The following is a 27,102-nucleotide window of genomic DNA, read 5'->3' as shown; positions in this document are numbered from 1 at the left end:
TGGCTCAGGTCATGGTCCCAGGGTCCTGGGATCGAGCCACGCATCGGGCTCCCTGCTCAGCGGGAAGCCTGCTTCTCCCTCTCCCACTCCCCCTGCTGTGTTCCCTCTCTCACTGTGTCTCTGTCAAATAAATAAATAAAATCTGTAAAAATAAATAAATTAATAAATAAATAAAACAAGAGAAAAATACAATGTGTATGTGTGCACACACCTATACAATTAAATTCTAAGTGTGAAAAACCCTCTCCAGAGAATGATATTTTTCGCCATCGGACACATATTTGGTCCTTGTATCCAGTTCCTGGCATGGAGCTCCTAAAACCCTTAGAATTTCCTGAGCAATAGGTGTATCTTTTGTTATTCAAACGAGCCCCTCTGGACCTCACCTGAGTTTATGCTAATGAGGAGACTGGAGGGGGGGAGGGGTTGGGGTTGGTGGGGACCCTAGACAGTTTCATGATGGGAGCTTCATGATGGGGCTGGTCACCAGAAAGAGCAAACACAATTAAGGACCTGTTCATCTGGCTGTCCATCTGTATCCTTTATAATAAACCAGTAAACATAAGGTGTTTCCCTGAGTTCTGAGAGTAGATTCTAAGAAAGTTCTAATTCAAGCAAATTAATGAAACTGAGGGAAGTCATGGGAACCCCTGATTCTGTCCTTGGCTGGGCAATGTGGGTGGCCTGGGCACCCCATTTGTGGCTGGAGTGGGAAGTGTGGGCAGTCTTTTGGGATTGAAGCAACTCCATGTAGACAGTGTGAGAACTGAGCAGAGTTGTAGACACCTCGCTGACGTCAGAGAATTGGAGCAGTGACATGGAAAAGCCCCTTGTGTGTACAAGGGAACTTTTACCTGGGATTTCCAAGCTGCCCATGTGGCATCCTCCACCTGAGGAAACCTCCTCTTTCTCAGCCTACTTTCTGATGTCATTTCTAGAAAGATCCCTCACTTTCCAGACGAGCCCCAGAATACATGGCCAGAACCTGAATCTTACTACTATTCAGCACAACCTGAGGCACAAATCCCTGAAACCCACAGCCCCTGTCCTGGCAGATGCCTCAGGCAAATGCAAATGCCTCACTAGAGGCGCTGACGGGAAAGGTTCCAAGGAAAAGGCTGCAGCCACAATGACCTTGGAGACTGAGGGCAGGAGGAAAGGTGGAGGACGAAACAACAGAGCACAAAGACTGCCAGCTGGTCATCATTAAACCATGCACCTCCAACAGAGAAGAGGTAACCACTGGCCTTTGATCACCAAGTGTACCCTGATAACAAAGTGTGAGGCAGTGACAAGGCTGATGGTAAAGTCTAGAGAGAGACTGCAGCCCTCCAGGTGCACATCCCACTGCACGGCCACATACGAGGAGGCCGCAACGCAGGTAGTAGGACTGCGAACGGCAGCTGGGACAGAGCAGGGAACTGGAGCGACAGGCCACTGTGCAACACACATAACCTGCCAACGCTGGAGGAGCCATGGAACACACCCTAGGTCCCTGTGCTGGCCAGAATGAAACTGGGTGGTCCCTGCTTAGGGAACTACAATGGTGCTAAACACGAGGGAACTAAAGCCAGAGCAAACACAGAGACTTTCAGATTTAAAAACTGTAATGAGCTGCTTATTCATTCAACCACCAACCAAGGAAGATGCTGGTATCTTAGAGGCCACAACACTAAAGAGAGACTGTCTTGGATGTTATCTTGAAACCAGGCATTCCTAACGCTTGTTCTACTAACCCTGGAGAATTTTCCATTATCTCAACATGTCAAAATATTTTCAAGTCAACTGTAATTTACTGAGTTACTTTAAACTTTACCATAATAATAGCCACAGGCAAGGGGTGTGTGTGTCCTGCAAGATACCCCATCCCACCCCCCCCCCCCCCCCCCCCCCCCCCCCCCCCGCCACCAGTGGCCAACAGCAGAGCCTGCTCAGATAAGCTGCTGTGACAAAGCAAAGTTCCCATCCTCCAAAAAGGCTGCAGAATAGTCTAGGAAAGTCACTGTCATGGGTTGAAATATGTCCCCCCACAAATTCATATGTTGAAATCCTAACTCCCAGTATGCCATTATGTGACCTTTTTTGCAGACAGGGTCCTTACAGAGGTAATCAAGTGAAAATGAAGTCATTAGGGTGGGCCCTAAACCCAACATGACTACTGTCATTATAAAGAGGAAATTTGGAAATAAACACACAGACAGGGAGAAAGCCTGTTATCAGTTATCTTCAACAGCTATCTCCAAATGAAGGAAAGAGGGCTCAAAGAGATCCTTCCCTCCCAGCTCCCAGAGGGAACCAACCCTGCTGACACTTTGATTTTAGAGGTCTAGACTCCAGAATTGTGAGGCAAAAAATTTCTGTTGTTTAAATCACCCAGGCTGTGGTATGTTGTTATGTCAGTCCTAGCAAACTAACAAAGTCACTAAACAGACAGCAACAAAAACAGCAAGAACAACAAATCTTGGGAAGGGGAGGTAATCTGACATCCAGAGTTGCCACATTACTTGAAGTGTCCAGGTTTCGACAAAAGAAATTATGAGATATGAAATGAAACAAAGGTATATGCCCTACAAGATGGGAGAAAGCAATCAATACAAACCATCCCTGAGGAAACTGGACTTACTAAAGACTTTAAATCAGCTATTAATAAATATGCTCAAAAAACTAAAAAAAAAACAAACACCATGTCTAAAGAATTAAAAGAAAGCACAAGAACAATATCTCACCAAACAGAATTTCAATAAAGACATAGAAATTATAAAAAAATTCACTAGAGGGGTTCAAAAGCCGATTCGGTCAGAAGAAAGATCAGCAAACTTAAGACAGGCAAATCAAAGGGCAGGCAAATCAAAGGGGTGCCTGGGTGGCTCGATCGGTTGAGCTTCTGACTCTTGATCTCAGGGTCCTGAGTTCAAGCCCCGCACTGGTTGGGTTAATATCCAGTCTGAGGAACATTTAAAAAAAAAAAAGAGGAAAAAGACTAGTGACTATGAGGTCTGTGTGTCTCTGAGACCTGTGGGATAGTGTGGGAGTATACCAGCTTACATATAATGGGAGTCCCAGAAAGGAGAAATAAAAGGGCAAAAAAAAATATGTGAGGAAATAAAGGCTGAAACTTCCCAAGGATGAAAAACATTACATATTCAAGAAGTTCAACAAATTCCAAAATAATAAGCTAAAGAAATCTATACCTAGACATACCTGTCAAAGACCAAAGAGAAAACCTTGAAAACAGTAAGAGAAACAACTCATCAATAATGTGACTCAGTAAGATGAACAGCTGGCTTCTCATTCCTTGTAGAGGCCAGAAGGCAGTAGGATGACATATTCCCACTATGAAGAAAAAGAACGTCAACCAAGAATTCTATAACCAGCAAAACAATGCTTCAAAAAAGGAAATCAGGGGCGCCTGGGTGGCTCAGTTGGTAAGCGACTCTGCATTGGGCTCCCTGCTCTGCGGGGAGCCTGCTTCTCCCTCTCCCACTCCCCCTGCTTGTGTTTTCCTCTCTCGCTGTGTCTCTCTCTGTCAAATAAATAAAAATCTTTAAAAAAAAACAAAAAAGGGAATCATTAAGACATTCTCAGATCAACAAAACCTGAGAATCCACTGCTAGCAGAACTGCCCTCCCAGAAATACTAAGAGCCTTCCAGCTGAAATAAAAGGAACACTACAGACTGTTAACAAACTGAGGGCACTACAGAAGGTAAAGATAACTACAGTAAATAAAAGACAATATAAACACATACTATTTCTCTTTATTTCTACCTGAATTAAAAGACAACTACATAAAGCAATAATTATAAATCCATGTTTATGGACACACAATATACAGAGATGTCATTTTTGACAGTGAAAGCATAAAAGTGGGGGTAAATAGAACTATATAGGAGCAAAGTTTTGTATATGATTGAAGTAAGCTGGCAGTCCAAGCTAGACTGTTTTTAGTTTAGATGTGACTGAAATTCCCTAGGACAACCACTGAGAAAATAACTAAAGTATCTAAGACAAAGAAGACAGTAATGGAGGAACTGAGGAATAGAAAGACATAAAACAGAAAGCAAACAGTGCTGTGGCATACATCAATTCTACCTTATCAGTAATTACATTTCAATGGACTAAGCACCCCCCCCCCAACCAGCTGAAAAACAAAACAAAACAAGTCAATAAACTGAAATTAAAACGGGTGCCTGGCTGGCTCAGTCAGTGGAGCATACGACTCTTGATCTCAGGATTGTGAGTTCGAGCCCCACGTTGGGTGCAGAGATTATGTAAAAATGAAATCTTTAGGGGCGCCTGGGTGGCTCAGTTAAGCATCCCACTCTTTGTTTTGTCTCAGGTCATGGTCTCATGGGTGCTGGGATTGAGCAGGGCAGCTCCACGCTCAGTGAGAAGTCTGCATGGGGATTCTCTCCCTCTGCCCCTCCCCCCACTCTCATTCACACTCTCTCAAATAAATTAATTCTTTAAAAATAAAATGAAATCTTCCCCAAAAATTGCCTAAGCCCTTGGATCAAAAGGCAGAGACAGAAGGATAAAACAAAACCCAATTATATGCTGTCTATAAAAGACATGATTTAGATTCAAAGTCACAAATAGGCTAAAAGTAAAAAGAAGGAAACACATATCACACAAAGAGTAAGTAAGAGAGTAGGAGTGACTATATCAGATAAAACTGACTCTAAGACAAAAACTGTTATTAGAAATAAAGGATATTTAATAATGACAAAGGGCCCATCCATCAAGATGACATTAATATTATAAACATTAAAACAGAACTGACTTCTAGTTTCAACACTTGACACCAAATGAGTGGGTTTCCACACCAAGCAGTTCTAACGCTAAATGCCAGGAGTTGGAGCAGACTCCACAGGTTAAGGGCTCAGTCCCACAAGACTGTTGCCATCACTTGACCTCAAGTCCAGGTTGTCACCTGTGCTCTGACTGAGCAGCTGTATAATACCGGTTCCCAACCCTTCCTCAGCTTCAGTAATTTTCCAGAACAGCTCACAGAGCTCAGGACAACAGTTTACTTAATAAAGAACTGGTTTATTACAAAAGGATATAACTCAGGAACAACCAGATTGAAAAGATAAATAAAGTATAAAGGGGTACAGAGCTTCCATGCCTTCTCTGAGCATGCCATCTTTTTTAGCACCTCAATGTGTTCATCAACCCAGATGCTCTCTGAACCCCTTCAGTTTTGTTTTTTTTTATGAAGGCTTCACTACACAGGCATAACTGATTACATCACTGGCCATTAGCGATTAGCTCAACTTCCACTGCCTCCTAAACAAACACACACACACACACACAACACATGGGAAAGGGGGGGCTGAAAGTTCTAACCCTCTAATTATATGGTAGATTCCACAGGCAACCAGCTCCCATTCAAAGGGATGGTCCAAAAGTCACTTTATTAACATAAACCCAGGTGTGGTTGAACGGGATGTGTTGGGGGAATCTAGCTGGCTCAGTTGGTGGAACATGCCAACTCATGATCTTGGGGTCTTGAGTCTGAGCCCCACGTTGGGTATAGAGATTACTTAACTAAATAAAATATAAAAAAAGAAAGAAAGGGGTGTGTTAAAAATAAGAAAAGACATTCCATTCACCTTTATCCACCTGCAGCTTTTTAAAGAACTGGGGACAAAAAACAAACATTAATATATTGTAGAAGCTCTGCACCAGGAACCAAGAACAAACACCAAACATATACCTCTTATTATTATCACAATACCACAAACATGTATGTATCTAACAACAGCCCCAAAATACGTGAAGCAAAAATGGACAGAACTGAAGGGAGAAATAATTCAAGAATAACAGTTGGAGACTCCAATACCCACTCTCAATAACAGAAGGCAGGGCACCTGGGTGTCTCAGTCGGTTGGGCATCTGACTCTTGATTTCGGCTCAGGTTGAGACCTCAGGGTTGTGAGATTGAGCCCCGAGTCGGACTCGGACTCCGTGCTGGGCATGGAGCTTGCTTGGGATTCTGTCTCCCTCTGCCCCTCCCCCACCACGGGCGCGCACACGCCCACTCTCACTCTCTCTCTCTCAAGGAAAAAAAAAAAAAACAGAAGAACAAGGCAGAAGACCAACAAAGATATAGAACAAACACCATAACCCAACTGGACCTAACCCGACACCTGCTTCACCCAGTAACAGCAGGAAGTGCACTCGCCTCATGCACACAGGTAACATTCTCCAGGGCAGACTGTATGCTAGGTCCTAAGACAAGCCGCAATGAACTTAAAAGGACTGACTGAAATCATACAAACTATGTTTTCGAACCACACTGGAATTAAATTAAAGATCAACAACTAAAGGAAATTTGGGAAATTCACAAATATATGAAAAGTAAATATTCCTAAAATCACCTATCATTCAAGGAAGAAATCCCAAGGGAAATTAGAAAAATACTGAGATGAATGAAAACAGAAACACAACACACTAAAGCTTATGGGCTGCAGTTAAAGTAGTACACAGAAAAAAAGTTATAGCCATAAATTCCAGTATTTAAAAAGAACACCTCAAATCAATACCCTAACCTGAAAACACTAGAAAAGAACAAACTAAACCTAAGACTGGCCAAATAAAGTATTGAAATAAAGGCTAGAGCAGAAATAAATGAAATAGGAAATAAAAAAGCCAATAGGAAAAAACAAACAAAACCAGAAGCTGGATCGTTGAAAGATCAATGACAGTGACAAACTTAGACTGACCAAGAGAAAAAGAGAGGGAAACTACTAAAATCAGGAGTGAATGCAGGATCAGCACCACAACCTTACCAAATAAAGCGGGTCATGAGGGCACACTATGAAAGATGTATGCCAATGAATGAGATAACCTAGAGCAAACGGAAAAATTCCTATAAAGATACAAAGTCCCCAGACCAGCTCAAAATGGAGGAGGAAATCTGAAGAGAAGTACACGTGAAAATTAAATAACGTAATTAAATAATGTCAAAGTCCAGTCTAAACTCAGATGGTTTCACTGTGAATTCTACCAAATGTTTAAAAATTAATACTAACCTTTCACAAACTATTCCACACAAGAGAAAAGAACATTTTCACCTCATTCTGTAAAGACAGTATCCCCCCAACACCACACATTACAAGAAAACTACAGACCAGTATCCCTTATAAATATAGCTGCAGAAGTCCTTAACAAAATACCAGCACACTAAATCCAGCAACACATAAAACTTATGTATACCAAAACCAAGTGGAATTTGTCCCAGAATCCAAGATTGATTTAATATTCAAAAGCCCACGCAATATACCACTAATATGAATAAAGTAAAAGACAAAAACCACACAATCATCTCAATAGAAGAAGGAAAAACATCTGACAACATCCAACATCCATTCCTGAAAAAAACTCTTAGCAAAACAGAAGGAAACTTCCTCAATCGGATAAAACTCACAGCTAACACAGCATGGTTTAAAAAGAAGCCAGTCAATAAAGGACCACATGTCATATGATTTCACTGATATGAAGTGTCCGGAGCTAGCAAATCCATCAAGACAGAAAGGAGATTAGTGGTTGCCAGGGATTGAGGGGCTGGGGGACACGGAGAATTAGGAGTGACTGCTAATGGGTACGGGGTTTCCTTTTAGAAAGATGAAAATATTCTAAGATTAGACCATTGTGATGAAGGCACAACTCAATATACAAAAATCCACTCAACAGTATGGTTTAAAGGAGCAAAATATATGGTAGATATAGATCAATAGAGCAGTTATAAAAAAGAAAGCCTTCTTCAGAGTTTGAAAAGCCCTCACTACAAATAACCATAGAATCCTATCTACCCAGAGGCGCCTGGGTGGCTCAGTTGTTAAGCGTCTGCCTTCGGCTCAGGTCATGATCCCAGGGTCCTGGGATCGAATCCCACATCAGGCTCCCTCCTCCGCGGGAAGCCTGCTTCTCCCTCTCCCACTCCCCCTGCTTGTGTTCCTGCTCTCTGTCAAATAAATAAATAAAATCTTTAAAAAAAAAAACAAATCTACCCAAAAAGGTTTACAAGTAGTTTTAAACAGTTCTTAATACAAAGAACAACATAACTTACAGACCCTGTCTCAAAGATTCCCACCATGGATCTACAGTCAGGGGAGAGCTGACTGTGCACATTCTTTGCCACCCATTACAAGACACAGGGGGCAAAAATCTCAGAAAAAAATGACATTTCCCCGCCTTGCTTGCACAAAGACAAACACGTTTCCCTTTATGAAATATGAACAAACAAAAATCACCTGGAGCTTGGATGATTTAAATCCACACCTGCACTAGCCTGGGGGGTGGCGCAGACACTGCCTTGGAGGCACAGTTCTAGACAGAGCAGGATTATGACACTCACCTCAAGCTCTTCACTGTCTTTGGGCTTCTCCTCAGAGGTCTGCTTGACAAAGTCAGGGATAAGGATCTCCAGCGTAGCTCGGGCTACGAAAAGAAAAACCCCAAGGGTGAGGGCTTGGACCCAGCTTGCTTCCTGACTCCAGAGCAAGCTGCACGCTGGCTCCTGCGCAGGACCAAGGTTCCCATGGCTCAGAGGGAAGCAAGGGCCCTGGGGAACAGCACTGCTTCCGAGGCAGGGAGAGTAGAGGATGGAGGAGCACATCCTGAGCAAAGGACACAGTGGGGCAAGTGTTAGGCTGTGGGCAGCCTCCTAAGCCACAAAAGCGGCATGTACTCTTGCCCTGAGGTACTTGTAGCAGGCAAGGCAGGCGAGATCTGTTTCAAAGAAATCACGGTGGTGGCGTGCAGGCGAATGGCTCAGCAGGACCCAGGCCAAGTAGTGAGGCCTGAGGACTAAGCAGGCTGCTGTTGAGTGTGGGAGGGAAAAGCAGCGAGACTGGACGGATACTCTTGAGAAAGCGTCTGCAGGACGGAGGAGAGGGATGGCTCAATGCTGAGCACAGATTTCTGAATGAGCAGGGCTGCCATTCACCACTGGGGTGGGGAAGTGAGGAGTGCTGGGGAATGGGGAGGGGTAACAATCTGACCCTACAGAGTCGTAGGTGCTAGCAAGTGAGATATCTAGAGAGCAGCTGGGATCTGGGCAGAGGAAGTGGATCCTCACACGTGAGGAGAGCAGAGCCCTACTGCCAGGACGCTTCCACCCCCACAATGGACCCTACTCTGAACTATTTGCCCCATGACCTTGGTAGCACTAGTTTGCTGAGCTGAAAAAGCCTTTTGGCACAATCTCTCTAAAATGGACAGCAGGCCTTCCTGGAGAAGGGGTGTAGTGCATGATCCCAGCACAGCCTCACAGAAGGAAGGACAGAAAGTAACATATCCTCTCAATCATCCTCAGCATATACCACAAAAGAAAGCAACTCCAAGGTAAACTCAGAGTCACATGAACAAAAGCACTTTCACCACCCAAGACCTGGTAAGAATGTGATGAAACTGACATACTTCATGCCTGTACAGGGCAGAGTGCTTTGGAAGACACTACAGCAGAGGTAGAAACCTTAAGAATAGAACTGTGGGGGGCACCTGGGTGGCTCAGTTGGTTGGGCGTCTGCCTTCGGCTCAGGTCATGATCTCCGAGTCCTGGGATCGAGCCCCACATCAGGCTCCCTGCTCAACGGAGAGTCTGCTTCTCCCTCTGCCCCTCCCCCCAGCTCATGCTTTCTCTCTCTCAAATAAATAAAATCTTAAAAAATATATAAAAAGAATAGAACTATGGGCACCAGGCCTGAGGTGCACCCGCAACACCCACCCTAAAATGTGCTTCACTTCCAATAAGAGGCCAAGTAACCCTGATGGTGAGGCAGAATGGCTTCCCTTTTAACTGGAAAACATAGGCCCTTCCCAGGGATCTGACAGGCTACATTCAGTGAGTGGCAGTCCCAAATCTAGAGATTGAAGGACTCAGGAATTCATCCTCTCACATGTCAAAACCACTCAAGAATGCCAACAGTGTGAAAATCCACCTCGGGTGCCTGGGTGGCTCAGATGGTTAAGCGTCTGCCTTCGGCTCAGGTCATGATCCCAGGGTCCTGGGATCGAGTCCTGCATCCGGCTCCCTGCACCATGGGGAAGCATGCTTCTCCCTCTCCCACTCCCCCTGCTTGTGTTCCCTCTCTCGCTAGGTCTCTGTCAAATAAATAAATAAAATCTTTAAAAAAAAAAAAGAAAAGAAAATCCACCTCTTTGTCATCTAGCATGCCCACGTTTTGCACGGTTTACGAACAACCCCACTCTAGAATGTGTGCTCACCACGGCCCAGTGAGCTCTGTGAGCAGTGGGGACAAGGGCGGGAGATTCTGGCCCAGCTGCCACAGAGCAGAGAAGGTTTGAATTTTCTAGTTTTATTTCTCATATTTTACTTCCTCTATTTGAGTCTTTTCCAATGAGCACATACTTTTAAAAAACCAAGTTAGAGGATTACATAAATCAAATGGATTTGCCCCACCCCCAGCCCTCCCTAGCCAAGGGGAGGGGCAGACACTGTGGGCAGCATGGGTCTCTGACACCCAACCAGGCACATTACCAGCTTTATTCTTCGCAAGTTTTTTGCTGCTTGCAGTTCCAGATCCATAGGTCACACCATCAATGGTCACCGAGGCACCAAAAGGCTCACTTGGGTTCTCTTAAAATTAAAATCACGGTTTTAAAAATACTTGCCAAGACAATAAAAGCGCGCACGCACGCACACATACAATCTGCTAGCACCAACAGACAAGGCGGGTCAGGGCTACTGCTGAAAGGCAGAGACGGGGGCTCCCTGAGGCATGGAGATAGGGCCAAGGATTGGTCAGCAGGCAGAGAGCATGCCAGGAAAACTGGGAAACAGGGGACCATAGGTTCGTAAGCTGGAGGGGAAACAGGAGGCCAGAGGCCAAGCCACCAGGGACAGGGATCAATGTCTGTGAAGGATGGACAGAGGACTGTGAACAGCAGAGATGCTGAAGCCAAGGGAACAACATTAAAACAATGAGTGACTCCTGGGTTCAGGGTTCTACAGGGAAGACAAACTAGTTTTCACAAAGGTGTGATGTGGATGGTGACAGGAGAAGGGCTGGTGGGAAGTGCAGGCCGGAGGCCCCTTCATCCACCTCGGGGCAGGTGGAGACAGTGGGGGGCCTTCCTCAGAGCAAGGGATGAGAAGAAGGTGGGAGTGGGGGGAGTGTGGATAAAGAAAGGGGGAAGCAGGGGCATTTGTCCTCAGAAGGGACACACAGCTGTAAACACAACCCGCCCACCTGCAGCACGCTTCTCCCCGCCCTGCCCTTTCACTTCTATCCCAGCAGAGTGGGGTTAATGATCAGTTCCCGCCTCCCCAGCCGTGACCCCAGAGAGGTGTAGGATTCTTCAGGGCCAAGATGAGGGAAGTCAAACTTACCACATTCAAAGAAATTATAAACGGGGCGGACCTTGAGGACGCGCTGCATGTACTCGTGCAGGATACAGACCTCGGACTTCCCGTTGGGGTTAATGACAAACTCTGTGACAAGAAGGCCTATCTCAGCAACAGCGTGAGGACCTGCCGCAAGCTAGCACTCGGGACCTGGCACCATCCAAGTTAGCGACTCACTGAATTAGGGGCTCACCACCGTGAACGTAGTGCACCTCTGCATTCGTAGGGTAAACATAAGCTTTGAAGTAAATGCAACTCGCACACAAAGCATATGTTCTAAGACCATCAAGTGAAAAACAACAGGATAACCAATCTGCCCAAGATAAAATTTACGTGCCCCAACTCACCTTTCTTTGTGGGTGCATCCTGCACAGACAGAGTGATGAGCTTCTGATTGGCCGGCAGGATGGGCCTCTCGGACTCGGCCTGTTTCCGTTTCATTTCTCGGTTAAACTGTCGCCGCTCGGCCCAAGTCCTGAATTTCTTCACAGTGACTTGCTCAAAGTCAAAACGCTTTTCCAGGTAGTTCCGAAATTCCTCAAGATCTGTGTGGATTTACCAGAGAACAAAACTGCTAACTTCCAACCTAAGAGTCATGTTCCCTCTGTCCAGTGAGTAGGATGGTGACGGGCTGCCCATCAAACAGGCCCCGCCATGCCATTCCCCACTCCCCTTTCCCTTTTGAAGGGCAAACAAAGCAAAGGATCAGGTCCTTTCTTTTTTCTTTTTTTAAGATTTTATTTATCTATTTGAGAGAGAGAGAGAGCGCAAGAGAGAGAGCACAAGTAGGGGAGAGGCGCAGAAGGAGAGGGAGAAGCAGGCTCCCCGCTTACATGGGGCTCGATCCCAGGACCCTGGGATCATGACCTGAGCTTAAGGCAGACACTTCAGACTGAGCCACTCAGGCGCCCCTGAACCAGGTCCTGTCACTCAAATTACTCAGGAAGGTCCCTTATGGACAAATTTCTGAAATGCTCTTTTAGTCTATTTGGAACAAGAGAAAAAAGAAAAAGCTTTAAACAAAAAAAAAAAAAAACCAGATGGCCTTCAAGACTTTTCTCCCTGTATCAAAACAAGTACCACAGCAGCCGAAGCACTGTGCACCTTGCGCTCTTCCCCTCCGGCCATCCTGGCTGCCTGCACACTCAGCAACACACCCAGGCAGCTAGGGCCCTGGCACCTGTCATGCCTCCCCCCACACAGCCCCTGGCCCAATCCCATTGCTCACCACCCACCTCCACTCAGTGAAGTTCCCAGGGGCCTCCTGTTTTTACTGTTGCACCCACTACCCCTCTCGCTCCCAGGATATCCTAGAGGGTCACATCACCCTCACTGGTTTCTTATGCAAGTGTAAGCCCTGAGGTAGGGACTCTTGTGGTTCACACCGAGCCCTAACAGCAATGCCTGTGGAAGTAGAGGGAGGAAGTCCATGTGCAAGACCGAGAAATACATGGTTAAAACACAAGGCTGTGAAACAATATACCTGCACCCACTTAGTTACACACTAAACCACGTATTTCTTTACATGTGAATGCAGGGAAAGAAGTCTGGAAATAAGTACAAGTGATCACCTCTCCAAAAGGAGTAAAATTAGAAGTGAAAGAGAGGTCTTTTCCAAAAAACAAGAACACATTCAGGTGTTACATGTGCATAAAAGATGGATTTGAGGGGCGCCTGGGTGGCTCAGTTGTTAAGCGTCTGCCTTCGGCTCAGGTCGTGATCCCAGGGTCCTGGGATCAAGTCCCACATCAGGCTCCCTGCTCAGCTTCTCCCTCTCCCACTCCCCCTACTTGTGTTCCTGCTCTCGCGATCTCTCTCTCTGTCATAAATAAATAAAATCTTTTAAAAAAAAAGATGGATTTGAAAAAAGAAACCATTACGTTGAAGTCTTAAAGTGAAAACTCTGTTCCAGCTGGGTCCTTAGAAAAGCCCGGACACATGGACAGAAGACGGGGCAGCTAACGTGGATGGGGAGGGAGGCAACAGGCAGGCAGGTTGCAGAGAGATAGCAGTCTGTCCGTGGGGGGATGCTGGGGGCCAGTGACACACCCTGCCTTTCCCTAGATGCCTAAGGCTCCAACCAGCCCTCTCCACCAAGGCCCCTCCCTCAGCAGTGGTGCACCCCCCCCACCCCGCCCCAGCTTTTCTAGGCTCCACACACTTAAGAGTTACAAGGAAGGCTGGGCAGCAATATTCAGACAGTATCTAAATAGCAAAAACCAAAATCCTGAAAACACAAAGTCCTCTTTGAAAGAGATTCAGCAGGTGGGCTGAGAGAGGTCGGACACCACTGTAGACAACTAAGAATTTCACGGGTAGGCCTAAGCTAAAAGACACAGAAGAGAGAAGAGAAACACCAATACATAGCCAAAAGCAATTATGGGGTTGAAGAGGGAAACATCCACAGAATAGTGGCTGTCTCCCAGTACTGAATCTGTGGATTGAAGTAGTTCATTCTGAGCGCATCAAGACAGATCAAAACAACGCCACATGAGCATATCCTACTGAAAAACCAAGATTTCAGGAAAGGTCACAAAAGTAACCAGAGAAAAACGCCAGTGTGCACGGACAGTAGCCATCTCCACGGCAGCCCCGGCCATGTGGGGCCTGCAGACCCAGGCAGGTTCTAAGATCAGGGAGACAGGCATTTCCAACCACGAAAGAGTGGAGAGAGGTCCCCAGAAGTCCCTTCCTCACAGACAAAAGCAGGAACAGGTGGCCTCAGCAGGAGGAACGTGACCCCGGGGAAGGCGTGGAGTGCAGCCACATCCCTGCAGACGGATCCCAGCCAACAAGGAAGGAAGAAAGTTCACCCCAGAAACTTACCAACTGATTCGTCTTTGCACACCTCAACCTTGGCCTTCACCTGCCCCAGGGCCCCGGGGGCCCCCTCAGCCCCCAGTGGGTCCTTCTCATCGAGGGCCCCCGAGTCAGCTCCCATGGAGTCAGGCTCTTCCAGGGGGAACTCCAACTCTGCAGATCGGCTCAGGGGCTTGACAGGGGACACTTCCCCACTGGGGGTGAGCTCACTGTTTTGCTCTCTTTCCTCATTGTCCTTCATTTTCTTGTAATGCAGACAAGGAATGCTGCTCAGAGGAGGATCATGTTTCTGTGGATAGTGAAATTGCAACACAGATTACAAGGATGACCTCAAAGCTCTGAACATCTGAAGCCTTCCACTTGCCTCTGCCTGGCTAGCATGCAAACACAGCGTGTGTATGTTCAGTCTGCAAACTTACAAGACTAAATTCATGACTGATGCATCCCCTACCCGTATGCTTCCCGTTCCCAGGAAGTACGGCCTGGACCAGGTGACCACCCGAGACTCTCTGTGTAGGTACACCGGGACTCCGGAGTTATGGAATGTCATGATCCACCCGTCGGGCAATGGTTCTGTAGGAGGACGGCCACGACCTGCACAGAAGACGAGAGCATCCTACAATCACTTCAGAAACACTCTGAGTTGTAGAGATGGCTTCAAAATTATGACACATGGCAGATAAAAATAGTAAAGTCAACCAAGGATTGATTGGAAAGAACCTCTAAGAACTAGGGGAGTAGAGGAGGACCCTCCCCTCCACCAGACAGAGCCTACCCAGCCCTGCCTGCCACTCAGCGCCTCCAATGCACGAAACTCTTCTCAATTGTTGTGCTTGTTTATATGGCTCCAACCCAGAGAATCTAAGTCCCTCCTCAATAGCAGGAAGCTGTCCACCTTGTTTACTGCTGTACTCTTGGGCCTAGAACAGCACATGGTGCACAAAGGAGCCTGGGATGAGGTTCTACAAGACAAGAGTCCTAGCCTCAGCTGCTGCCTGCACAGCTGTGGGCACCACGGCCATCAATCCCTCACTGCCTGCCTTGGCTATGGCCAGAGGCACCCCAGGGGCTGAGTAAACTTTGCTAACAAATTGCATGTCTGCCGACCACTGCTCCCTGTGACTCGACAGCAAGTGTTCATTGTACCTGAGCTGCATACTCTCACCAGCACGTGAAACTACTTCCAATTCATACATTTCTAAGTCAGTTTTAGAACACTACTCCCAACCCCTTCTTTGCTTTACAGGCGGTCAAAGAAAAAAGCTCAAGACTTGTTACCCACTTGACACCTGCCACTAACAGGCCCGGTGACTAGGAAAAGCACAAAGATTTAACTGAAACGTAATTCTCTAACAGGAATTGGGAACAAGTGAGAAATTTAGGGACAAAAGAAAAAAGCAAATGAAATTTTAAAAACACAAGACATAATGAAATGGCATGAGGGACTCTTCACGGACAAGGGAGTAGCATCCCAGTGCCTGGTCCCCACCCGGCAGTGTTAACCCTTGGCCTGACATCAGAACATAACAATCCTGGCTGGATGGCTGATGTCAGGATGGCCCCCAGGAGGGAGCACAACAGGTCAGAGGTGCACAGACACTGTCACACACTTTCCCCTACCCGGGCTAGAGCCAAGGAGCTGCCTCACACCATCTTTGGGCTAAGTCAGGACAAGGAGAAGCAAACAAAATGCTAGCAAAGTACAACAGGGGTCACTGGTGCACCTGGGCTACTCATTTGTAACAAGTAGCAGTCATAAAGCTGGCCCAGCCCTCTGAAGAGCTCACATGCAGCTTACACGCAGCCTGTGAGCCTGAGGCCCATGCCACAGCTCCTGGGAGGCAGCACGGTGGGGCAGGCTGCCAGGTGGGTGAGGTGGAGCAGAAGGCTGCAGAGGGAAAGGCAGAGCAGTGCCCGGTGCAGGCAGGCCCAGTGGCATCCCTGAAGTCATGGCCAGGCACACTGTGAACCTGAACCAGGCTGCTCAGAATGGACACGGCTTTGTGGCACCTAGCATAGCCACCCCGTCCACTCTGCAGTGGGAGACTGCACAACACCTGCCCTTCGATTTCCTCCCATCACGCCAAGCCACCTTCTGCACTCCCAGCCCTCAGCCTAAGGTCTCAACTGTGTGCCTGAGTCCCCATGCATCCGTTCAGCCCCTTCCCACTGCCCAATGCCCAGCCCCAGAAGCAACTCCAGGCCGACTGCCCCACCCCCCAAATCCAAGTGCAGCTTTGGAACACCTTCACCCCTACCACAGGAGCTCCCACTCTAGCCACCTAAAGTCCACACACCACGCTGCAGCCGTAGGAGCTGTGCCTTTAGACAAAAATTGTGTAACACCACCACCTGCCTGCTTCTAGAGGTTTCCCCTGACACTTGGTGGAGAATCCAGAAGCCAGACTACAACCATCACCTGCCACAGTGCTGCACCCACCTCTGGCCTCGGCCTCACATCCTCTAGTTGCCCATCTTGTCATCTCCCAGCAACTTCATCCCCCTCCACCACCCCATCAGAAGTGCCTCCCCACTCCCCTGCACAACACCAGCCGCTCCAGTGTGTGTCCACGCATGACACCACAATCTGCACCCGGATCACTGTGCATCTGGTGCTTCCTTGTGTCTTGTCTGTCTCCCCTTCACCACACATGACTGTCCTCCCTCAAACATGTGCCCACTGCTAAGACCACTGCCTGGCACCCAAGGGCTCTCAAAACGGCACTTCTACCGCCCCACAAACACACTACTTTCTGACTGGCTGACTTACTTTTTAGCACAGTTTTAATCTTGGTCATCATTGGCTGCACACTTGTCTCTCCGTCAGATGGATGGTCACTGTCTCCTCCGTACTTCTCCTCCATTCGTCTCTTTTTGGGAGCACAAAGGCCCTCTTCCAGCAGAGCATCAACATCATTGTCAAAATCATCCTGCAAAACACGCTGTTCAGACACCAGGGCCCCCGGAGCCTGCATTCCTGTACCGTAGGCAAGCTTAACAGCATTAGTGAGAACAGACACAGAAATGAGGCACTCTCAAGTGGGGCCTAGGTATGCCTTTATGTTGCGTGATCATCTGAAAAACAAACAGGAAGAAACTGACAACTGCAACCAAAACACTTGACGCTTGGCACAGGTGCACACGCCACCAGGAAGCGCTTCTCAGCAGCACCTTCCAACTCAGGTTGCATAAAGGGTACAAGGTCGACTGCTCAGCCAAACCTTTCTTTAGGAAAATTTAAGAACCTGGACTTCTTACAGCTTTTTCTTTTCCACATTAACATTATTCCACCTGATATGGGTTTTTTTTTTCCTCTGCAACATCAGCTTTCAAAAGATGCTGCGGTTCCCAACACCTCTCTTTGGGTTTTGCTAAGAGTGCTCCAAAGGTGGGGTCGCCGACATACCTCATAGGAGAAGTTCAAGGCCTCTTCATCCACTCTGTCTCTCTGCACGATTGCTTTAGCCGTGAACCCGCCTGTTCCTTCTTCATCTAGCTCCAAATTGTCAGTAAAATCTTCTAACTCATCGAGCACTGCGTACTCCACTCTCTTTTCCTGATCCAGCTCAGTCTCCTCATCCTTCTTATCAGCACTCTCACCCCCTACACCTACCCCATTCCCAACACTCCCGCCAAAGGGACAAGCATGCACGTCTCCACTGACAGGGCTAAGGGCCAGACCGCACTCTGCGCGAGCGTCGCGCTCCACTCCTGTGTACAGCACCTTCCTGTCCTTACTCCTGCAGCTCTCGGTAAAGCTCACGCTAATCTTTACATCCTTAAGCAACTTAAGGTCAGGGGAGAACTTCCGGACCGCAGGTGCGTGCCGGGCGGTGCGCGGGCTGTGGCCACTACAGTTCGGGTCTATGAGGAGGCGGGCCTTAGAGAAGGATCCTTTGGAGAGAAGAGAAGCTCCGTAGAAGTTGAGCGGGTCCTCAGCAGGGGGTTCGGCCTGTCCATCACCACCAGAGCCAACGTCCATTACCTCTGCATCACTGGACGTTTGCAGGGGAGGTGGTGGAGACTGTTCACGGGGCAGCGCTTGAAAGGGGCAAGCTCGGTTCTCCATCACCGCTTCTCCTGCGGGCTCACGCGGGAGAGGAGAGGGACTCTCATATGTCTCCATAGTAAAAGTGGTTAAGACTATTTTAAAAGACCAGAGTTTTAAAAAACCTTACATAAATCTATACAGCTAACATGCACAAGTCCGCTGAGACCCGGGTGCCGTCCTGCCCGCGCTGCACACGCCGGCGGCTTAGTCAAGCTGGCCACATTGCTCTTTTCATTAATGTAGACAGCTTTTAGAACCACTGCCTCAATTATTGGAAATCACAATGCACTCAGCTTAAATGACTGACGACTAAGCGAGTCTGTCTTCATGCCAAAGTGGCACCTTTCTTCTTCCACCTGCAAAGAGATTTAAAAACATCGTCACAAAATGACAGAAACCTTCTGCTTCCCTGGTACTAAGAGTCAAGTGCTATTAACAGTGTAGTAAAGAACTTGAAATACTACTGCCTTAAAGAACCTTCTAGGCTTCAAAACAAACTAGCTCTACATTCTTCCTTCAGAACCTAAATTATAATTTAAGTCCTAAGTTAAATATCTTACTAATTGTCCACTGTAATTCCTACTTCAGAAGCACAAAAAGTATTATCTTAAGGCTCAAAAAAGATTTTTAAAAACTAGGCTAAGCTTCACCGCAGCATTCCCCTAACTCAGTTTATTAGGTAAGCAAGCTCGCGGTGCAAGGCTGCCCTTTCCAGAACACACATAAGGTGTGTGGCCTCCCTCTGGCCATCAGAGCGACATGGATCCACTCACCTGCTAGGGCTGGGTCAGTCAGAGGGCGAGGGCGAGTGCGAGACCCTCAGCTCAACTCTGCGGCACTAGGGCCTCAGAGGTACAGCCAGGCGCTCTGCTACCCAGGGACCCCAGGGCTCTCCTGGGCCCACAAGGTGGCGGGTGGACCGGGATAGTGATGCAGCGTGCTGAGGTCGCCAGAGGTGGCGTGGTTCTGTTCCCAGTAGAGGAGGGGATGGTGGCTGTGGGGAAGGGAACCTGGCCAGGGTTGGTCGGGGGAGCCTCAGGAGACAGCTGGAGCCAAGGCACAGGAAGTCCTGGGTGCCATCTGGAACCTGGCTCCCTCCTGGGGGCAATAAGGAGCCACCAAGGGTGAAGTGATTCCCATGCCACAATTCAGCCCCTATTTGAAAAAGGAAACTGACAGCTGTGCCAGGCCCAGTGCCTATGCCCGAGGCACAGAGGGCAGTCCTCCAGGCCAAAGCACAAAGGTGTGAATGAGGCTCTGGTGACGGGGCTGGAGCCCTCAAGAACAGTGAAGACACAGAACTGACCACACTGCTGACTGGGTAGAGGTGGAGAGCAAAGACAAGAGGAAACTGAAGGCAAATGAGGCTTCTCCCCTGGGAGGACACACGTGTTCCAGCATCAGGCAAGAGCCTGCCGAGGAGAATGGATGGAGCCTCTAGGCAGACCTGTCCAACAGGTGCTGAGGCCACAGCTCTGCAGCTGTGACTGGCCCAGAAACAGAAGGCCAGAACACATCAGCGAGGTGATAGTCGCCAAAACCACAGGAGAGAGGCTGCCCAGAGAGGCAACACAGACCAAGAAGAGGGTTAAGGATGCAACTCTGGGAAGCTTCCCTTCAGAGAAAAGACAACAAAAGGGATGACGTGAAAAGGCAGGTCAGAGGGACAATCCAAAAACCCAGAGGTCTGCAGGAGGGCCGGGCATCAAAGCAGGAGAAGCACGTGCAGACGCAAACGTGTATGCGCACACACTCCCACACCATGCAGACACACACACACACACACACACGAACATGCCATGCACACGGGTGCAGATACGCACATGCATGCCCATGCCCACATAGGGCAGGCCTGGCTGGCTGCATGGACAGAGCAGAAGACAGCAGACATCACACACTTAAGAAGTTTACAGTGAAGGAGTAGAGCGTGGTGGTTGTACTTTCAAGGAGACACAACATAAAAACCAAAGACTTACTCAGATTTAATTAATTCCTTCAACCAATATTCACTAGCCTTCTACTCTAAGGGATGTACTACCATGAGCAAGAGACAAGGTCTCCACCACCTGGACACAGATGGAAGGGCAATGACCACTGAGCTGTCACTCTATTTCCTAGACTCTAAGATGTCCTTACATTTCTGAATTCAATGGGAATTTTATCACAATACCACCCCCAAAGGTGTATCTGTCAAAGGTGCTAAAGATCAAGGGAATACAGCATACAGATAACAAGACTCAGAACTGAGGTAAACGCTAAGGAGGCTGCAGCTGAACAGGCATGAGGAGAACCGAATGAAATAAGGCCAGTCTCCTGGCAACCAACAAAGATCATTTCAGAGAAGGACAGACAGGTCAGCATGTCCAGTGCTAAAGAACACAGATAAAAATCAGGACCAAACCCCTCAGCTTCTGGTAGGTCTGTGGAGACACTAGCCAAGAGCCAATCCAGTGATTCTGGGGGCTGAAGGGGGGGGGGGCTGAAGACAAAGGGTGGTACAGGATGGGGACACCTGCTAGTGTTAAAAGACCAAGCAGCTGCCATCACCAAAGCACAAAGCAAAGATGATAATGACAACAATGCAGGGAGGCCTGAAAGAGGTGCAGAGGGTGGGGTCAGGGAGCCGTAGAGAAAAAAGAGTGTTCTTTCTCCCTGGAGGATCAGGAAAGCCTGCCCAGCCCCAGGGGGCAGCAGCTCAAGGCTCAGAACTCCGCAGTAGGGAAGTCCTGGGCAAGTTCCTTACTTTCCCCTGTAAGCTTGCTCTACTCATTCAACAAGTGTTTGCTGAATGCTTTCCACATGGCCCACGTACCATTCTAGATGCTAAGGACGCAGAACAGACAAAATCTGTACCCACAGAGCTCACTTTTTAGCAGGACAGATGGAGAAACAACTAAGAAAAGCTGATTAGTATTCAAGAGAAAACAAAGGGGGGGGGCAGCGTCATAAAGGGCAGACAGCAAAGACTGCACAGTCGGAGTCCATCTGAAGGCAGAAGAGAGTGAGCTGGGTGGGTGGGAGCAAGGGACATTCCACGTGACAGAAGAGCAAAGACCCTGGGGTAGAAGTGCAGTGAAGGAGGTGAAAGCAGCGTGCTAAGTGAAACTGAGACCAGGACTGTGGCTCTTATCTTAAGAGATGGGCCACTGGACAGGAGGGTCCAAGCACTGAGGTGGCATGACCCAAGGACAGCAGTGGCAACCAACCCTCAGCCAGGCCCTGCTCTAAGAGTGTTATGCATTTTCACTCACCAGTTCTCACACAGCACTAAGAGAGAGGTTAAGGACAGAAAGGTTAAGCAACTTCCTCAAGGTCACACAGCTAGAAAGCAGTGAAGCTGCTTTACCACCCAGGCAAGCTGGCTCCCCTCCTCACTTCCTTGGTTTTACACTATCCTACAGTTTAAAAGAATCATTCTGTGTCCAGAAAAACTATCATGGGTGAGTGGCGGGGAGGAGCAAGAGTGAGAGCAAAGTGAAGAATTAAGAGGCTCACCAGGCAGTTCAGAATAGCACGTTAAGCTGGAGGTGGTAAGAAATTGTCCTGAGTGTTGCATGGAGGCCTAAGAGAGGAATCCAGGTGACTCTAAACTCATAAACGGAGTTGTCGTGCACTGAGGTAGTGAAGGCAGCATGAGAAGTGTTGTGGGGTGGGTGAAGATAAGGATTTAGGTTTGGCTATGGCTACTTGGCATCAGAGTAACATATGAAGATTTGGAAGAGACAGCAGCTCAGAAGGGAGGTCAGGGCTGGAGAAGGCGATGGGAGCTGTCAAGGAGAGAGGGCATTAAAGCCAGGAAGCTGGATGAGACCACCAAAAGGGGAAGGGCAGCTACTAAGAGGGACCAAGACCAGGCAATCCAGTGAGATTCATGTTTTCTACTACCAAGGTCACGGTCAGATTATAAAACAATCCCCAGGAAGTGCCCTACAGAGTGCCTGGCCATAAAGAGCTCAAAGAGTGACTCTCCCACCATCAGCCTCACTGCTACTGCAGCTGATTGAACACACCGATGCAAACCTTGCTTGCCAAGTGGACTGCAAGCCAGCAGCAGGCTCCCCTGGATCCCTGGTACATGGGGTAAAACCAACAGGCTTGGACAGCGCCCTTCACTGAAGTCCACTTGCTGAGCTGGCATCGAGTCGCTGACTGTAACGTCCAGGGCTGGGGCTGGTGCCTTTCGGTCAAGCCTCTCACACTGCAGCCTCCCGCCCAACCCAGCAGCAGTATGACCTCATCCATTCCTTTTGTCATCCTCCAACAGGCCTCACATCCTGTACTCACAGGCGCACTCCTGACTGGCCATTCACTCCCTCTGGTGAGTAACAGCCTGCGGCAGGGTTTGAGCCACCGTGCGCGAGGCGCCTGACTGGGAGTCCAGGCTTAGACCAGGAAACAGAGGGTCTCCGCCTGCTGGTTGGCCTCACACAGTCACCAGCCCTAGCCTGGACTGCCGTGCATCAGGTAACAAGGTACATGCAAGCATGCAGAACAGCAAATCAAATTCCTACCATGAGCAACCCAAGTCCATCGAATGATACTTGACAGGTACCACTATCAACAGGTTGCCACCTTCCATTTATTTCTACCACGACCACTGTTACAACAAAACCACGCTCCGCTTATCTAAGTGACACTCAATCCATAAGCATTTGGCGGAGAAAAAGACTCAGGCGACTTCTCAGATTTCCCAAACTGTTACACCCGGCAGGATCCTGGACGAGCACTACCCATGTTCATACCTTTCCCGCCTGAAAGCGACGCTACGGCTTCAGGCCCACAGAGCGAAGGGCCTCTTTACACTCGGGCTCTTTACCCGGGCGGAGAGCGACCGGCGTCGGCGCCACCTGGGCCTGGGGCCCGCCCCCACCCCACCCCACCCCCGCCACGGCGAGACCCCCGCCCCGCGTTCTCCGAGGCCCGCGGCCATGATGTTTCACAAAGGCCGGGACTCCGCGTGGCTGCCCCGCCTCGCGCCCTCCCGCCCCGCCCCACCCCGCCGCCCGGGCCCTCAGCCCTTGGCCCAGGAAGCAGGGAGGGGAAGGGCGCGCCCTCGCGCAGGCCGCAGCGCCCACCCGCCCGCCCGGCCCGCGGGGCGCCCCTCGCGCCCCGCACCTACCTCCGGCGCCCGCGGCCTGCCCGAGCTGCCCGCAGCCCGACCAAGGCAGGGAGACCCTCACGGCCTAGCCGCCATCTAGAAAGGCCTCCCAAGCTCTCTCCGGTCGGCGGACCCGCCTGCCGCGCGGGGCGAGCGGAGGGCGGACCTTCGCGGTTCGCGGCCAATCCCTGCGCGCGGGCGCCCCGCATTGGGGGAACCGCGGAGCGGGCTGCGGAGGCCGCCAATCGGCAGCGCGTGGCGCTCGCGGCCACGGCACGCAGCCCAATAGCGCGGCCGCGTGGGCGGGACCAGGCGCTCAGGCCGCGGCCGCGCTAACGGTCGCCGCCGGGGCGGGGCTCGCCGCGCGGAGGGCGGCGGCCGCGCGGAGCGCCGGGAACGGGTAGCGCAGGGGATGCCGGGAACAGGAGAGCGCGGGAAGCGTAGGGAATGCCGGGGAAGGGGGAGCGCAGGGGATGCCGGGAGCGGGAGAACGCGGGAAGCGCCCGCAGCCGGGCAGCGCAGAGTACGCCGGGAGCAGAGGGCGCCTCCGTGGTCTACGTAGTGCAGACGAGACCATATACACACAATCATTAAACGTTTGCAATTAAAAGCATTAAGCATAATCAGTAGGAAAAAAGGACAAATATGCTGAACTTCCGGCATTTTTCCACTTGCTAATGCCATTTCAGGAACCTCAGAAAAGGGAGGGTATGAGTAAGTGGAGAAGGGACAGCTCTTCCTTAGACCAGAATTCCAGTGAATAAATGTAGAAGGAATGATGGAAGTAGGAAACCTCCCTTTTGGCAGCCTGCACAAACCTGCTGCAGACAAAAATCACGGATGCTAAAAATAGCAAAGTAGGAGAATTGGCGATTTTTTTGTTGCTTTACAGAGATGCAACGTTTCTCCCCAAGACACTAACTGCAAACCTAAAATAGTAACTGCGGTGGAGAAAAACCTGAGAGAGAACCAGGTAACCAAGTGATCGAGGTCACCAACAAACGTATACACATCCAAACTTACCAAATTTATACTTTAAAGATATTCGTTGTATAGTATACTAATGATACCTCAATAAAAATGAAGACAAAGGTCAGCACCAGTAAAGACATATTGTGGGCCTCCTGAGAAGGACATGCATCACTACCCAAAAGGCAAAACCTGAATGAAGAAAGATCAGACAAACTCAAATGAGGGACATTCTACCAAAAAACCGGCAGGTGCTTTTCAAGTGGCAAGATCATTCAAGTCAGATACACTGAGGAGCTGTCTTCAATTACAGGAAACACAACTATGTGATGTGGGATCTGGACCCTGTATCGGAACCTAGCTCAGGAAAGGGACAGAAGTGGGACAACGGGTCATTCAAATCAGGTTTGTAAATTAGCTGGTAGTAATGTATCAATGCTAATTTCCTGGTTGTAATCATTTTAGTATGGCTAGAGGTAGGGTGTTAACATTTGGGGGAACTGGGTGAAAGACACTGGAATGTTTTGTTCTATTGTTTCAAGTTTTTAGTAAGTTGAAATCATTTCAAAATGAAAAGATTAAAAAAGGTGGGTTAAAAGAGTGTTGCAGGTGAGGAAGCTGGAAGGCTATCCAGGCCCTTCCCTCCCTTCCTGCCCCTTTCTGTTTACCTGGCTGTCCAGGGGTCAGCACCAGACACTTCACAATAAAAATGTGACCAAGCCCCATGAAGTTCTAGCTCCTGGACTTAGCCAGGGGAGGCCAGCCTCTCTGTGGCTGGGCCAACTGCTCTCCTTGGCCCAGTGGTCAGAGCTCATGGGAACCCTTGGCATGCCACCATCCAGCCTTAGCAAACTCTCCACACTTTATTGCTTGGTGAGTTGCCTCAGACTCGAGACCTCAGACCAACAGCTGGCTTCCCACATGGCCTTCCCACACAATGTCCCCACAATCCCCATCCGACTCCAACCTCAGGTGGATGCCTAGAAGCCGGAGCTCTAGCCCAAACTGAGGAAACTTTTCCTTCCAGGCTCCTATGTTTCCACCTGAGCCCAGCTCACCCATGAGCCAGGTCTCTGCTAAAGGGCCTGGATGATGCTATCTGCTGGCAGATGAGACCAAAAGATCAGGTGTTAGTGGTGGGGCAGTGGCGGGGGGGTGTCTCTGCAGGCAGAAGGCCAGGATCTCAGGCCTGCCATGACAAGCCTCAAGGCCAGGCTGCATTCCTGGGCTGGTCTTGTTTACTCAGACTTAGCTTCCATATCAGTCAGCTCCACACCTCCAGTCTGCATGCCAACACACTTCAACTGGCTGTCTTAGAACCAGAGAGCAGAAGCAGCTCATCAGGGGCATCTGAAGAGGAGGTGAATTACCCCTCCATCTGGGAAAAGAAGACCCATGTTGGGAACTCAGGGATCCAGTGCATCTGATGACTAGCTAAGCCATGCCAAGGTCAGGTCCAGGCCTTCCTGTGTGGCATGTCAAAAGCACTTCTAGAAAGCACAGCTTCCTAGGGTCCCTTCTAACCACACAAGGGTCTCACTTCAAGGCCTAAATAAATGGGGGCTTGGGAAGTGCCAGCAATGTCATTTTTGGTTCAAATGTCTACCTGACCTGGGCATCAGGATATAGTGATGGACAAGAGAGGAATGGCCTTGCCTCCTGAAGCTCTTGTTCTGACAGGGAGACACACAAGAAACAATCAAGCAAAACACATAGCATGTCCCAGTGCTAACTGCTATAGAAAATAGAGCAGGGACCAAAGCAGGGCAGATTGCAGCTTCAGATGGGATGCCTCCCCAAGACTTTACCAAAGAGCTGCAGGATGTGAGGGACAGTGTGGTTTGGATATATGGGGGGGGGGGGGGGGGTTCTTCAACCAGAAGGGCCAGCAAGGGCCAAGGCCCTGGGGCAGAAGCTGTGCAGAAAGCGCGACCAAAGGCAGCGGCAGAGGCAAGAAAAATGTGATGGGGGGGAGGGGAGTGCAGGGCAGCAGGTGAAACCAACGTGGGAGGACCATGAGCCTACAAGGGAAGACACCCCAAGATGCATCCTCTCCTTCCTGGCCCCATGGCTCTGCCTCCCTACCTGCCTGGGGACTGAGACACTGTTATGGTATCTCCCCAAGCTTCAGTTTCCTCATCTGTAAAATGAAGGTCACAATTGATTTAGTTTGCTAGAGCTGCCATAACAAAGTACCATAAATGAGTGGCTCAAACCACAGAAATTTATTGTCTCACAGTTCTGGAGGCCAGAAGTTTGAGCTCAAAGTGTTGGCAGAGCCACGCTCCCTCTAAAGGCACCAGGGAAGGATCTGTTCCAGGTCTCTCTCTCAGCTTCTGGTAGTGTCTTGGCATGGGACAGCATAGCTCCAGTCTTTATAGGGCATTCTGCCTGCATGCATGTCTGTCCCCGTGTCCAAATTTTCCCTTTTTTATAAGGACATCAGTCATACCTGATTAGGGCCCACCCTAATGACTGCATTTTATCTTGATTACTTCTGTAAAGACCCTAATAAGGTCATATTCCGAGGTACAGGGGCTAGGATGCCAATAGATCTTTCGGGGGGCACACAACTCAACCCATAACAATAGAATTACATCAGGAACTTGGGAAGCCCAGGGCAGGTTGAGGGCTGGGGTATCCCTGTGCAGGCCCTGTCCCTGGCGTAGAGACAAACATCAGGGAGAGCACTCCAGATGGCTTTGCACCAGCCCAGTGGTGCCCCATGAGGGCAGACATGCCTGGCCAGGGTGGGTGCTGGTGTGGGGCACTGAGGCAGACGAAGGGCATCG

General features: G+C 49.2%; 1 protein-coding gene across 3 annotated transcripts in view; it reads right to left on the bottom strand.

Annotated features, from left to right (window-relative positions):
• The window catches only part of DGCR8 (DGCR8 microprocessor complex subunit), a 34,766-nt gene extending 11,206 nt beyond the window's left edge, over window positions 1-23,560 (bottom strand). The window contains exons 1-9 of one of the 3 annotated variants that reach the window (XM_034989149.1): window positions 23,363-23,560; window positions 17,599-18,599; window positions 16,963-17,122; window positions 14,644-14,786; window positions 14,199-14,481; window positions 11,720-11,917; window positions 11,358-11,459; window positions 10,506-10,604; window positions 8,361-8,443 (exon numbers count right to left, since the gene is read on the bottom strand). In XM_034989149.1, the coding sequence (XP_034845040.1) occupies window positions 8,361-8,443; window positions 10,506-10,604; window positions 11,358-11,459; window positions 11,720-11,917; window positions 14,199-14,481; window positions 14,644-14,786; window positions 16,963-17,122; window positions 17,599-18,318 (1,788 nt within the window). In that variant the 5' untranslated portion in view covers window positions 18,319-18,599; window positions 23,363-23,560. Of the gene's footprint in view, window positions 1-8,360; window positions 8,444-10,505; window positions 10,605-11,357; window positions 11,460-11,719; window positions 11,918-14,198; window positions 14,482-14,643; window positions 14,787-16,962; window positions 17,123-17,598; window positions 23,096-23,362 lie in introns of those variants that run through there. The other 2 variants (XM_034989148.1, XM_034989150.1) reach the window with 2 other exon arrangements.
• Between the last annotated feature and the right edge of the window lie 3,542 nt (window positions 23,561-27,102).

This window comes from Mirounga leonina, unplaced genomic scaffold, assembly GCF_011800145.1.
Source record: "Mirounga leonina isolate KUSES-001 unplaced genomic scaffold, KU_Mleo_1.0 Mir_481, whole genome shotgun sequence".
In the NCBI taxonomy this organism is placed as follows: domain Eukaryota; kingdom Metazoa; phylum Chordata; class Mammalia; order Carnivora; family Phocidae; genus Mirounga; species Mirounga leonina.
Note: the sequence above shows the minus strand (reverse complement) of the source record. Positions and strands in the feature narration are given on the sequence as shown.